This window comes from Sceloporus occidentalis, unplaced genomic scaffold, assembly GCF_023333645.1.
Source record: "Sceloporus occidentalis isolate IW3139 unplaced genomic scaffold, rSceOcc1.0.p SCAF_232, whole genome shotgun sequence".
In the NCBI taxonomy this organism is placed as follows: domain Eukaryota; kingdom Metazoa; phylum Chordata; class Lepidosauria; order Squamata; family Phrynosomatidae; genus Sceloporus; species Sceloporus occidentalis.
Window position 1 is genome coordinate 220,140 of NW_028317212.1, and position 13,015 is coordinate 233,154.

General features: G+C 43.6%; 2 protein-coding genes across 2 annotated transcripts; both read right to left on the reverse strand.

The window, feature by feature from the left end:
- Nucleotides 1-959: 959 nt before the first annotated feature.
- Nucleotides 960-9,260, reverse strand: LOC149276633 (AP-4 complex accessory subunit RUSC2-like). Its single transcript, XM_089503414.1, has 10 exons — nucleotides 8,414-9,260; nucleotides 6,547-6,744; nucleotides 5,645-5,779; nucleotides 5,479-5,555; nucleotides 4,207-4,381; nucleotides 4,002-4,107; nucleotides 3,749-3,795; nucleotides 2,573-3,434; nucleotides 2,074-2,229; nucleotides 960-1,110 (listed from the first exon to the last, which is right to left on the reverse strand). The coding sequence occupies exons 1-10, from the start codon at nucleotides 9,258-9,260 to the stop codon at nucleotides 960-962; spliced, it is 2,754 nt and encodes a 917-aa protein (XP_089359540.1).
- A 2,584-nt stretch (nucleotides 9,261-11,844) lies between these two features.
- LOC149276634 (transmembrane protein 171-like) lies at nucleotides 11,845-12,750 on the reverse strand. Its single transcript, XM_089503415.1, has one exon. It carries the CDS (start codon nucleotides 12,748-12,750, stop codon nucleotides 11,845-11,847), a length of 906 nt encoding a protein of 301 aa, XP_089359541.1.
- Nucleotides 12,751-13,015: the final 265 nt, after the last annotated feature.

Here is a 13,015-nt window from a genome sequence, read left to right on the forward strand (position 1 = left end):
CGGGCCCTAAATACCCCGCGTGGAACCGCGGCCCTGGTAAAGACCACTTGTTACGTCACCCAATATTTTCATTTACCTTCATCATCCTTCTCTCCAACCCAATTATTTCACTCAGTATAGAAGGTCCAACAAGAGTCATCGAAAGGTCCATCTGGATCTTCTGCGGCAGAAAGCGTCTCTTCCTTCTGACCGCATTCAAAGACGGAAACCTGATCACTAAAAAGCGCCCGCCATCCGAAATCCCCCCAGAGGTTTACGAGAATTGTTTCTGCGACGCCACAAAGCTTTGTCATTACGATAGAAGAAGCCTATCGTCTTCGCAAGTGCATCAGCCCCCCGGAGTGAGGAGTGGATACCCCTCCGATGCAATAAAACTTCACGCCAAAAGCACATATAAGGTGCTGCTTAAAAAAAACAAAATATATATATACTGTATATATATATACATATCACCGTTCCCAGTGGTTCAAGTAAGCAAGAGTTGAATTGTAAGTTCTTTGGGCAAATGAATTGTTGTTTTTTTTGTGCATTCCTATAATGTAGCGTAAACTAGCCTAAAATAATTCTGGATAGCCTCTGAAGTGCTGATTGGTTAAGTGCTAGACACAGGGGAAAGGACCGGGGAATCTCTAAAGAGGCAGGTCAAGAATGTCCGGACATACGCTAGGAGTCCCAAAGTATGAAGGATTGGGGAGAGCCACAGGATTTCTTTTAGGTTGTCTGCATGCACAGCTCACGTCAATATCACGGCTAGCACACGTGCACGTCGGACCGGGCGCGGGGAGAAAGAATACTGTATGAATGCTATGTTACCCCACGTGTGTCAGTGGGCAATGATCCTTGTTGCGCGAATGGTTAGAAGCTCTGCTGAAGATCCAGAAAGAACCTGGCGTGTCCTTCGTGCCGCTGTCACAACAGACCCTGTCTTCGTACGTCTCTCACACCTCTATCGCGCCTCGCTAAGTGTCCGCTTGGTGAGGGTGAGGAACGTATTTCAGGGGCATCAGCCTATTCCGGCTGCCGGGGCCGCACCGAAGCTGCTCCGAGTGCGAGTGGTAGGCAAAATCCAGATGTCTCTGCTCGGCGTGAGGACGTAGAGGCTGAACTTGTCTGGAAGGAGAGAGAGAGAGAGAAGAACGTTCATCTTATCGATGGTTTTGGAACGACAACGGTCATGAGAGACAGGCAGAGGTCTACACTTAATGGGAAGGGATACTTTTAAATCACGTGGAGTGCGTCTCTTGTAACTTTTCTGATACTTTGTGTCAAAGGCAATAAAATAAGAGATTTTTGCTGATACCTAAAGCCTTCAGAAAGGAAATCGGGCTGTTGGGACAATGGAGATGGTGTGTGGAGCACAGAGGTGGCTGATGGAATCTCCTGGGGCTGTATAAATAAATGTAACGTAATGACGTCACCGCCTCGTTTATTTAATAATTATGGACCCATATGGCACATGCTTCATTAGCACAGCGGCTAAAAACCTTAAGTGAAAATTAAAGGCTATTGAAAAAGTCCAGATTGCGGGACAAGGAACCGTCTACCCGCGGTGACCCCCAGCTGAGGTATTTTGGCAAGCAGGTGGCAAAAGCTCTGATTCTAGGAAATAAAACAGATTGATCAGCCTGACTCTAAAGAGAGAGGGGAGGTTGCAGAAAATGTACCATGCAGGGCACCTTGAAATAAGGATACAAGCGTCCCACGTAACAAAGCTTCCGTCTAAAGAGCTTGCGATCTGTTACACTGTAGGGAATGCATAGATTATGGATTTCGTCAGAAGTAACGTAATGCACAAAGTAAACGGTAACTAGTCCTAAGAGCCATAATACGACTAATTACCTAATTATCTACTCACTGAGCATCAATCCACGAGGAACGAGCTCAGCAAAACCATACAGAGTGCGAGTTCTGGTTAAAATCACCCATCGACGACCCGTCAGCCATTGACTGGATGGCACAAAGCCAACCCCTGCACCCGCGTGTTGTAGAGGATCATGGCAGCCATAGTACCCTTGTACTATGTAAAGTAAAGATGGCGGGGGAAGCTTCTCTGCCGGGAGCCGGGCTGCTTACCGAGGACTCTGGGAACACGGTGACTCTGACGTCGCTCCTTCTTGGGCTCGGACCTCTTCAGCCTCTGGAGCGGCTTCTCCCCAGATCCCTGCGCTCACCGTCTGAGCCACCACGTGAAGGACAGATTTATCAAGGCTCAGCCAGCCGGAGGGCAGCCTAAAGCAAAATCACAAGCGTGGGCTTATAAAACATTTAAAACGCATCTGCGAGAGCAGCCAAAAAGGAACGGGAAGCGAGGAGGGAACAGCCATCGGCAATGCCTTTATCATAACTAAATTCAACAATTAAAATCATCTATCGCTTGTGTTTTCTGTTCGTTAATCAGTGTAATTGCTTTAAAGATAATACAAGATGGCTGCTCGCATGCTGTACATGTATATATGTATATTTATTGCTTAATTGGATTACATCATTCGCTCTCAATGTATTAACCACAGGTGGAACACAGTCCTAGTCTGCATAATATTCGGAGTTTGCGCACCTATCCTCTCCCTCTCACCTGTTGGCCGGTTTGCTTTCTCTCGGTTGTCTCCGGGACCCAAATAAGTGGCCCCATTTCCTGGCCGGGCTGCTCTGCGCCTGCCTTGTGTCCTCTTTTGCGTCGGCTTCCACACTTGGAACCCCAGGCTTTCTTCGTGGGCTTCCATTCTCCTTCTCCTTTCCGTCCTTCAGCTCATTGAGCACCGACTCTGGAGGACTTCCCATCCATGAGCGTTTCTCGTCCTTCTGCCCGTCACCGGCCACCTCCTTCTTACTGAGCCTTTCCCCATCTGCTGCTTCCGGGCTGGGACAGGCTTCTGCCCCTTCCACCACTCCTTCCCGGGGTGGTGGGGCTTTCTTGGGTGTCCCGACGCTTCCCAACCTTCTCCGCTCCTGGCGAGTAAACCTGGCTGAATCCGTCGAGCCCTCTATGTAGACCTGCGAGCTCTGCATGAGCTGGTACCACCATCCCGCCTGTCTGTCTTTCTTCACCTCAACGTTATTGTCCTTCTTGTGGTCTTCCTCATTCTCCGCAGCTGCGGCCCCTTCCCCCGTTGGTCTCTCGGCTCCCAGAACATCTGAGGCTTCCCTCGGCGCGCTCCCCTTCTCCGGGGTGCCCTGGCCATCCTCATCCCGGCTTCTCATCAGCTGTATGGTGGAGTGAACCGACTGCATCAGGTCCTGTTTCACCCGTAACATTTCTTTCTTCTGCTGCTGTTCTCGGCTCATCTGGATCAGGTGGTGCTCGAACAGGAGGTCCAGGTCAAAGGGTAGAAGGGACAGAGGCTGCAGAAGAAGCAAGAGCTCCTCGAACAGAGGCTGACAGACCCCATGGGACACAGACAAGAAACCCACCGGCTCGTAGTGAGCCCAGATAATATCTGCGGGAAGGAAAAACACAGAATAAAAAAAAAGAACAAAGACAGCAAACAACGGGAATTGTCCGTCTCGGGCAGCGTCTTTTGTGTGAGTTTGTAACCTGTCGATATCTTTCTTATGTAATCCAGTGATTGATACAATTTAACTTATAAACCCGATAATTCCCTGCTGCTTCTAAACACGGAATATCCCTATTCCCTATTGAAGGAGTCCATGGATTGTTCTCCTGTGTTAGATCGTACCAGCTCTGCTGGGAGACTATTCCATGACTCTATAACACCATTATATGCCTTTCGTGGCATTCCGTGGCACTTACCTTCATGGTTATGCAGATGATTAAACCAGAACTCGAGTGACCTGATACTGAAAGAGAGAGAGAAAAGCTCTGTCACCGATGTAATAGAGAGGGGTTTCCCGGTACAATCAACCCTGATGGGTTTCTGCGCTCAAACTTAAGCTTATAGGACCTCAGACGCCTTGATTCCATCTGAAAAAGAGACCTCTGAGGTCCTGACAGCTTATATAACTTTACTTTTAATGAATCTTGGACTTTTAAACCAGGTGCTTACTTGAGAAGACCAAAGATGAAGGCGTTGAATCTCAGGGTGTGGTTGGATAACTCGGAGTACTGGTTCACTCTACAGCACAAGCTGTGCAGGAGTTTGGTGGAAGGACCTTGGGGATGAACATCCAAGATTACATGTCAAACTCGCAGTGAGAAGCACACGTATGTACACATGTATGTAAGATTCATCCAGCATTCCCAGTTCATACCCAGTTGCGTTGACGCCTCCACTACCGTCCAGGGCACGTTCCTCCTCTGGCCGATGATGACATCGAGGACCCAAGGCTTCAGCCCATCACACAGAATGTCCTTGACCGCTGGACACAGGTATTTCAGGACCAGGTGTCCGATGTTGGGGCTCACTGAGCTATTTCCCAGCTTGGCCTGGCAAACGAGAGCAAGAATGATAGTACGGGAGCCACAGCTATACCAACCGTCGACTAGATGGCGGCAGCCAACGTAAGGGGGGACGGGCTGCCTCTACGGTACTCGGGTAACCCTGAGCTGTTAAAAGGCCGCAGGTTGCAAGAGAACCTTCGTCTCCTCTAGTTCTCTCCAAAAGTGTACTTTTTGACATTTTCTATAAATAAATGCTCTCGCAGGAAGCTCTGGCGCTTACATCATAGAGATGGAAGGGCATTCCCACAGAACGGGGTGCACGGGGAAAACGCTGGGCCAATGTTTGTCTCTAGTTTTAGTCCTCCCCAGCCCGGAAGAGTCTCCCAGGTGCTGCGACTCTATCTGCACTGAGGGATTATGGGAAACAAATGGAAATATTTACATGAAGTGGATTTTTGGTGGACATCAGAGCTGGAAAATATTAACTAAATAATGCAAAAAATATAGATTTTTTTTGTTGGACATAAAAAAAAGAATAATTATCTGTAAACCAAATCAAAACACAGCCCCATATTCAATAAAAAAAAAAAAATCCCAATTGCTTCACTCCTAACACTTACTGGGGTTTTATCACTCAAGTTGTCTCTTACCCCAAAAACCAGGGAAATGGCTAAAAGCGTTGAATTTGAGGGTCCCATCGGGTTGAAAGTCTACATATCAATCCTGGTCTCCTCCATAATCTTCAAGAAGTAAAGTTCAAAGGGCACGATTCGCACGTCACCCTCTGGCCACAACTCCTTTTAGAGGGGTATCAGGGTACAAGCAATACTTATCAGCAGAGCCGGCTTTCTCACCCCTAATGCCGGCCCTGTGTGTGGGAATGTTAGTGTGCACAGGGCTTGCCTTAGGGGTCTGCGGCCGCACAGGGCGCCATGGCAACAGGGGCGCCTGCCCGGGACTTAAATCAAAGCATCGGGGGTTTTTTTGTAAAACTTTATTTAACGTGAAGGATGTTAAATAAAGTTTTAAAAAAACCCAATGTTTTAATGTAAGTCCCGGACAGGCGCCCCTGTTGCCATGGCGCCCTGCGCGGCCGCAGACCCCTAAGACCGGCCCTGCTTATCAGCGTGAATGGGTCATACCTTCACCCCAGGGTCTCTGCTTGTTCCAAAGTGGGCAACGATCAGGTCGACGGCAACATTGACAGCTTTCACCAGCCCTGAGGAGGAAGAGAAGATGTTTACCACCGGATGACCGGACTCCGCGAGGGCCGCATCCGGTTTATTCACAAAGCACCGCGTTTCTGACCTCTCTTCTGTACGAGATCGATGGACACCGACTCGGCGCTCCCGTCCGGGGAGAGGCAGAACTCAGCCGGGGGCCGCTCCGTCAGAGAGAAGTAGTCCTGGAAGAAGTCGCTGGAGCTGAGCGCTGATGGCTTCCCTGGTGAAAGGAATGAAAGGTAAACATAATAGTTTCTGGATATAAGAGGAGACACTGTGTTTAACCCCTTAAATATATGATTCCAGTTAGATCCAACCATAATCTCTGACTGGTCACAGGGCTTTTTTGTTGGTTTGGGCAGGATCATGGGAATTGTAGTTAATCCAGCCACCCCTTAAACAATAATTGAGATTTCTCTCAATCTGTTCTGGTAGTTCTGGAGATTATAGTTTTACGGCTGCTTTATTTTGGATACGCGGATCCTTACAGTTTACATCTGAAGAGGGGACCTCTGAGGTTTTATCAGTTTACGTGAATACAGGTCTGCTAAAAGTATCACAAATGTCCTTGGGGTTCATACAGGGAGACATAAGCCTTAAGAGAATGTGAAGCTCAAAATATCCTCTAAACGCATGCAGCGAGCTCTGCCTTGTCTGTTACCCCCGGGGCATAAAGTAGTTATGGAGCTTCGCCCCCCTCTAACCAGCTGTTGGCGCTGTCAGCTTCGCCCCAACCGGGGAACATGTATTTAGTTATTGCGAATAAAAGGTTTTTTGGAGGGTTTCAGATGTAGACTTAACACTAAAGCAAATGTTTCTATTGATTTAATTGGTTGCTATGGTGATAAGACCATTTTCTAAACTTTGCACAATTACGCTTTAGTCCCATGATCGGCCCAAGGCTAACGCCGCTGTAGAATGTTTATGATTTTTCACATTTCATTCTCTCGCGCGGAGCCTATACGTAGGGATAAGGCGGAGGAAGGCCGTTCGCACCGTTGAGTCGCGCATGTTGGTTGTTGCCGCTGTGCCCGTCGAAGAAATGACCCCGGCGCGTTATCTTGGAGTCCTGCTTCCTGTCCAAGCTGCCGGACAGACCGGCTAACCCGTGAACGCGCTCCAGCCCCAGCGGGTTCCTGCGTCTATACTCCCTCCATTTCAAAGCCTGGGGGGACAGGTGATTGGCTAGATCATCCCCAAAAAAGGTGGCCAGCGAACGAGAGAGGAGAGAAGCGGAGAGAGGAGAGAGAGAGAGGTGAGAGAGGTTAGTGAGGCGTGAAGGTGAAGCAGTGAATGCAGCCCATAAGGATATAGAAGCTGTACAGCGGGACGTGACTGTTAGCGGAGCGAGTAATTGCTAAAACGTGTCGGATTTACAGCCGGATTGTAAACTCCATCCGCCATTCAGGTCTATTCACATTTTTCTTGGCTGTCTATTTAGAAACAATGTGGGTCCAAAGAGAGGATCGATGATGATTAAGACAGTCAGATTCATCTTAATGGTAACATAGACTGTTTCACGCCACCTCGCATACAGAAATACTGGCATTCAGTACTCGGCTGTACAAGTGACATAATAATAATAATATTAATACACTACAATGATTTGTGTGATGATTAAGATTATTATTAGTAGTAGTAGTGATATTCGTAGAAGTAATATTAGTACTAATAATAATGATAATAATACATTACACTTAATTTTATGATGATGATGATGATTATTAGCAGTAATAGTAGTAGTATTACTACTACTAGTAGTAATAATAATAATAATTATACATTACAATGAATTTAAGGATGATGATGATTAGTAGTAGTAATAATGATGATGATAATTATTAGTAGTATTACTACTACTACTACTACTAATAATAATAATAATGATAATAATACATTACACTTAATTTTATGATGATGATGATGATTATTAGCAGTAATAGTAGTAGTATTACTACTACTAGTAGTAATAATAATAATAATTATACATTACAATGAATTTAAGGATGATGATTAGTAGTAGTAATAATGATGATTATTAGTAGCAATATTAGTAGTATTACTACTACTACTAATGATAATAATACATTACACTTAATTCTACGATGATGATGATTATTATTAGCAGTAATAGTACTAGTATTACTACTACTACTAGTAATAATAATAATAATAATTATACATTACAATGAATTTAAGGATGATGATGATTAGTAGTAGTAGTAATGATGATGATTATTAGTAGCAATATTAGTAGTATTACTACTACTAATAATACTAATACTAATAATAAAAATTATACAATACAATGAATTTCATGATGATGATTATTAGTAGTAGTAATAGTAGTAGTATTACTACTACTATCACTAATAATAATATTATTAATAATAACAATAATAAAGGAAGAATTATTATTACTAGATTACAATTATGTATTTAGACTATTGTTATTATTATCTATATTGGATAATAATAATAATTATTATTATTATTATTTTAATTATTATTATTTTTTTCAAGTAACTGTAGGTTTTTTTGGTGAACCAATATAACAATAAAACAAAGCATATCACCATTATTTTAACATGTTCTTGAGTACTGTGTGTGTATGTGTGGGGGAGTCTTTTTGGTCCACTTTGAGATTTTAATCCCAAACCAATTCCATAAAAATGATGTCATACTGTATGTCACTCAGAATTAAAACAATCACATAGAATGTACCATGTAAGAGGCTTAGGGGTCTATGTTAAAAGCCACCCAAAGCTATTTTAAAAAAATTAGGCAAAATTGGTGTTTTTTGTTCTCGAGGTGCAAATTGATATTTATATAATGATGGTGAAGTAACTCATACCATTAACCGGCCGTAACAGAGCGATATTCTCAGAGCTCAGTTTGGAGTTTTGCTCTTCGCTCTTGGCAGGCAAGTTCTGGCTGCTCTCGCGCAGGATTGTGTTCAGCAGAGGCAAGGAGGCAATTGGAGGAAGTCCATGCTTGGACACTTGTGTGCTCGGTTCCTTCAGCGGCTCTCGCTTTGCCACCGACCTCTGAACCTCCTTGTTTGGGGAAATTTCGTACTTCTGAGTTGGTTTGGCAGCCCCTGGGAGGGTAGTCCCTCTGGCAGGCGATGCTCTGAAGGGCAAGAGGTTGGCAGAAAGGGGGCAAGACTGGCTTCGGGGGGGTTGTGTTTCCTTGGCTTTCTCTGGGGAAGGAGAACTAGAAGAGCCAGAGTCCATGCTCTGGAAAAACATGGCATTGTTCCTGATGGGAGAGTAACTGCCCAAAGGAGACGGACGAGTCGTATCAGGAGCCGGCTTCCTATTTTGATCTTCTTTGACGCTGGTGCTCACCCCATCCAGGCACAGCTTCCTTGGTACATTGATCACCTTGGCATGGCTGCCGGTTGCCTCCTTGGGTCCAGAAAATGACATCGGCGCCGACGACTGTGTGTCGCAGACATTGTTTTGGCTGGACGATCGGCTGCCGGACAGGCCATAGAGCTGGGACAGGCTGGCGGTGAAGTGGCTGTGCAAAGGCCGTGTCTTGGGCTTGCTGAAGTGATGCTGGAACACAAAAGGCTGGATGGGCAATGTGGTGGGACGCTGATCCTTGCTGTAGCGGAAAACGGGGTTGACATCGGCACCGATTCCTGTGAAGGCAGAGAGGCCAGGGTTATATACGGAGGTGAAGATATCGCTCATTGCAGATCGAAGAAACCTCATTAACTACACGATAGAACCTTAAGAACATCGTCATAACGTTTCCTCACCGTCAATCACAGACTGTAGTTACATAGACTTTCAAGACCTCGAGTAGATTTTTCCAGATACAAAATGCACCAAGCAAATACCCCCCGGAATCACAAACTTCTCAAGGTGCAAAAACACATTACATGGCAGAAAATTATAGTATTTTAAAATTTTGAATTTTAGTTAAAAATTTGGGTGCTGACCGCTGGCAGGTTTAGCTTTGCTGAGAAACGGTGGAGAAAATGGCCATGTTAGTGTAATATTTGGGAAGTATCGGAGGAGAGTGCACTGTGCGCACACCCCGCTCTCTGACGGGCATTGCGGAGGCAAACAGAATAAAACTGGTCATCTTGGGTTTGAGGGGCCCAACTCATCCAATGCAGGGGCCCGCACTAAATCAGACTATTACAGTCACTCCACTGCAACCCTTGCCAGGTTGTTCCTAAAGGAACTGGGATGCCAGCCTGGTCCGAACCTTCCTGATATCAGCCTTTCAGTAAATTCCCTAAGCTACCCCCAACCCTCGCAAATCACCCAAGTTTGGATTCTGCTGAACTTGGGAATTAGTGAATAAGCTGCAGTGTTTTACACTAAATCACTTTCTTTTACCCAAACTCCATATGGACTTTTACAGGGGAGTCAAGAGGGGCGCAGGGATAGGGGACCAAAGAGGGACTGGCCAAATTAAATAGGGGAACTTGGCATGTCCAAAACAAAAAAGGTAAGGAAACTTTCCCAAGTAAATATATCTATTTATTTATTTGTGTTTTATATATATTTATTTCTTCATTTTAAAATGCTCTTCATCAGACATCATAACAACTAACACTTGTATTAGTTATAATATTATTATAAATACTAACAATAATACTATATTACTATTAGTTAATATATTATTATTAATAATAATAACAATAATACTATATTATGTATAATATAAATAATAACAATAATACTATATTACTATTAGTTATCATATTATTAATAATAACAATAATACTATGTTAGGTATAATATTAACCTATTTATAATAATACTATAACTTATAGTAATAAGACTATATTGCTATTAGTTTATAATAATATTATAAATAATAACAATAATACTATATTACTATTAGTTACCTTATTATTATTTGGATTTATAATACTTTTATAACCAATAGTGATATGGTATTATTGTTATAGTTATTATTATTTATATTTTTATAACAATAAAACTATATTACTATTATTTATCATATTATAAATAATAATAATAATAACACTAATACTATATTAGGTATAATATTATTATAAATAACAATAATATTATATTACTATTAGTTATATTCTTATTCTAATTATTCTTATTTTAATAATAGTAATATAGTATTTGTATTCTTATTACTTATAATATAACGATAATACTATATTAATATTAGTTATAATATAAATAATAATAATAATACTATATTACTACTGGTTATAAAAGTATTATAAATAAGAATAATATAACTAATAGTAGTATAGTATTAGTGTTATAGTATTATTGTTATAATATTATAAATAATATTACAATTAGTTATAAAATTATTTTAAATAATAACAATAATAATAACAATAATATATTACTTATAATATTACTAACATTACAGTAACTAATCTCTGGTAAAAGGAATCGGGATGCCTAAAGAGCTGATTCTACTTCACGTGTATTATACAGCGCTGCGGTATATGATGGCACTGTATCAAATAATCGAATATAAATAATAATTATGAATAATAATATGAGACATTGGCGAGGATTTTTCTGTCTGGTTAGAAAAAACAAGACGGCTTTCCATCCGGCTCCGCTGTGGATTTCTTCGGGGGGGGGGGGGGGGGGATCGCTCTGGTTACAGAGAAGAGAGAAGATTTACATTCAAGGGGCTGTTACATTTGTTACAATTCTGATTCTTTTTCTTTTCTTTTCGTTTTTAAAGCATTACAGTTTAAGAAAGAAATGAGAAAAAAACACTTTTTTTCTACTTTTGGGAACACAATCAGGGAGAACGATCCCCGCAGCATAATTACATGGGGGGGAGGGGAAGAGGGATCAACTTCTCAAGGGCAATTCTTAGCGGTCCCAAGGATCATTCGTATCAACCCGAAACTGTCTGATACGTTGGAGGTGGCTCCAAGCCGTAGATAACACATTAATTTCACATGTAAGAGATTTATCTTATAGATTCCATACGAATATGTGACCTCGTACACGCGGTATATCCAACACGCACACAAACGCACACAGATACTGTTTGAGGGGCAACCATGAAAAGATGTCATTTTATTTATCTGTTATTTAAAGGGGAAGTCTCACGGGGGGGAAAAAAACATTTCGACAGGCGTCATGTACGGTGCCGGCACTGACAAAAAACCCGGTCTGATTTCAGTCCTTTATCTGCAGACCTGGATATTGTCAGATGTGATGTTTTGGGTGACGCTTCCGGCTCAAACTCTGTACTGAGTCGAAATGTTAGAAAAAAAACCCCTCCGATAGTTCAGACTTTCCACGTTTAGGGTCCTGGTGCGAGCTCATAGTCACTCGACTCCGATGATTGGGAAAACGAGTAATACGATGATGATGATGAACTCTCTTCAGGATCCGGCTGAGAAGGGTATATGTCCTCATATCTTGGAGGTGGCTCTGAAGGGGGAGGCTCGTTGATGTATTCTACTCTCGGGCCCCCTCGCCATGGAACGGTGTGTACGTTTTCCCCGTCGCTTCCGCCGGAATCACGGTCGCCCCTTTCAAACAGGACGCTGTCATAGGAAGGAGGGTCCCTGCTCATTGGCCGATCATGTCCTCCTGCAAAGTGTGGAGGTAGGGCTGACGGGAATGTGAAGACTTCGTCACCCATCCTTGGAACCGGCTGATATCTGCAGGCTTCGGGGTCCTCCTCAGAGTCGCCGTCCCGACGGTTTTTACTCAGACAGATAGCCAGGCAGTAACACAAGACGATTAGTATGATTACGATTGTCTGCAGTAAGGGAGTTTCACAGACTTTAGGGGGTTTGTCTGTGTTGGATACCGGCTTGCAGGCTGGAAACACAAGTCCTGGGATACTAATCAGTACCCCGCAAGCCAGTAACAGCATCCCGAGTATTACGAACTGCACAAACTGCCGGCTTTTCCCGCAGAGGAAGCTGCTATCTGGATCCGTCGGGTCTCCTTCCAATTCCCTCCTTCTCCTCTCTCGTTTGGCAGTAAACGCTGCCATCATTACAAATGCCAGCCCTAACCCGGCAAGTACCGGGCCCGTCGCCTTGTAGGCGATACAGCTGTCGGACTGGCATGTCGCGAACCCATAGACAGAAAGTAGAGATCCGCCGCATAAGAGCGCCCAGCCAAACACAAACAGCGTGAATGTTATTCTGCTGCTTGTGCGAGGGCCAGGAGTGCCGAAGCAAGCGCGCTCCATGACGGCTGAAACGTGTACCTGTCGGGTGTCAGTCAAAGATGTTCAGGTGCAGAGACTCGCACCTATGTGCCGGCTATTGCGTGCACACGAATGAAGGCCTTTTAATCTCTGCCTATTTTGTCTTTTTAAAGTCAATAGAAATCGCGATTTCGCTGCCTGTCGTGGACAGGTAACTGTTATGCTCAGTACTGCTACTGCTCACAATCTGAAACAACCAGAGTGTCTGGATGCGCTTTTACAGAACATCACAGCATTGTGATGTCAC

Bases quoted from the DNA above. Each gene is read 5' to 3' on its own strand.
- LOC149276633 (XM_089503414.1), bottom strand. From the start codon at position 9,260: ATGAGCGATATCTTCACCTCCGTATATAACCCTGGCCTCTCTGCCTTC. The intron at 4,382-5,478 runs GTATGACCCATT...CTCGTTTGCCAG, and splicing joins GCAGAGACCCTGGGGTGAAG to GCCAAGCTGGGAAATAGCTC. The intron at 3,435-3,748 runs GTAAGTGCCACG...TCCTTCCCGCAG, and splicing joins TCATCTGCATAACCATGAAG to ATATTATCTGGGCTCACTAC.
- LOC149276634 (XM_089503415.1), bottom strand. From the start codon at position 12,750: ATGGAGCGCGCTTGCTTCGGCACTCCTGGCCCTCGCACAAGCAGCAGA.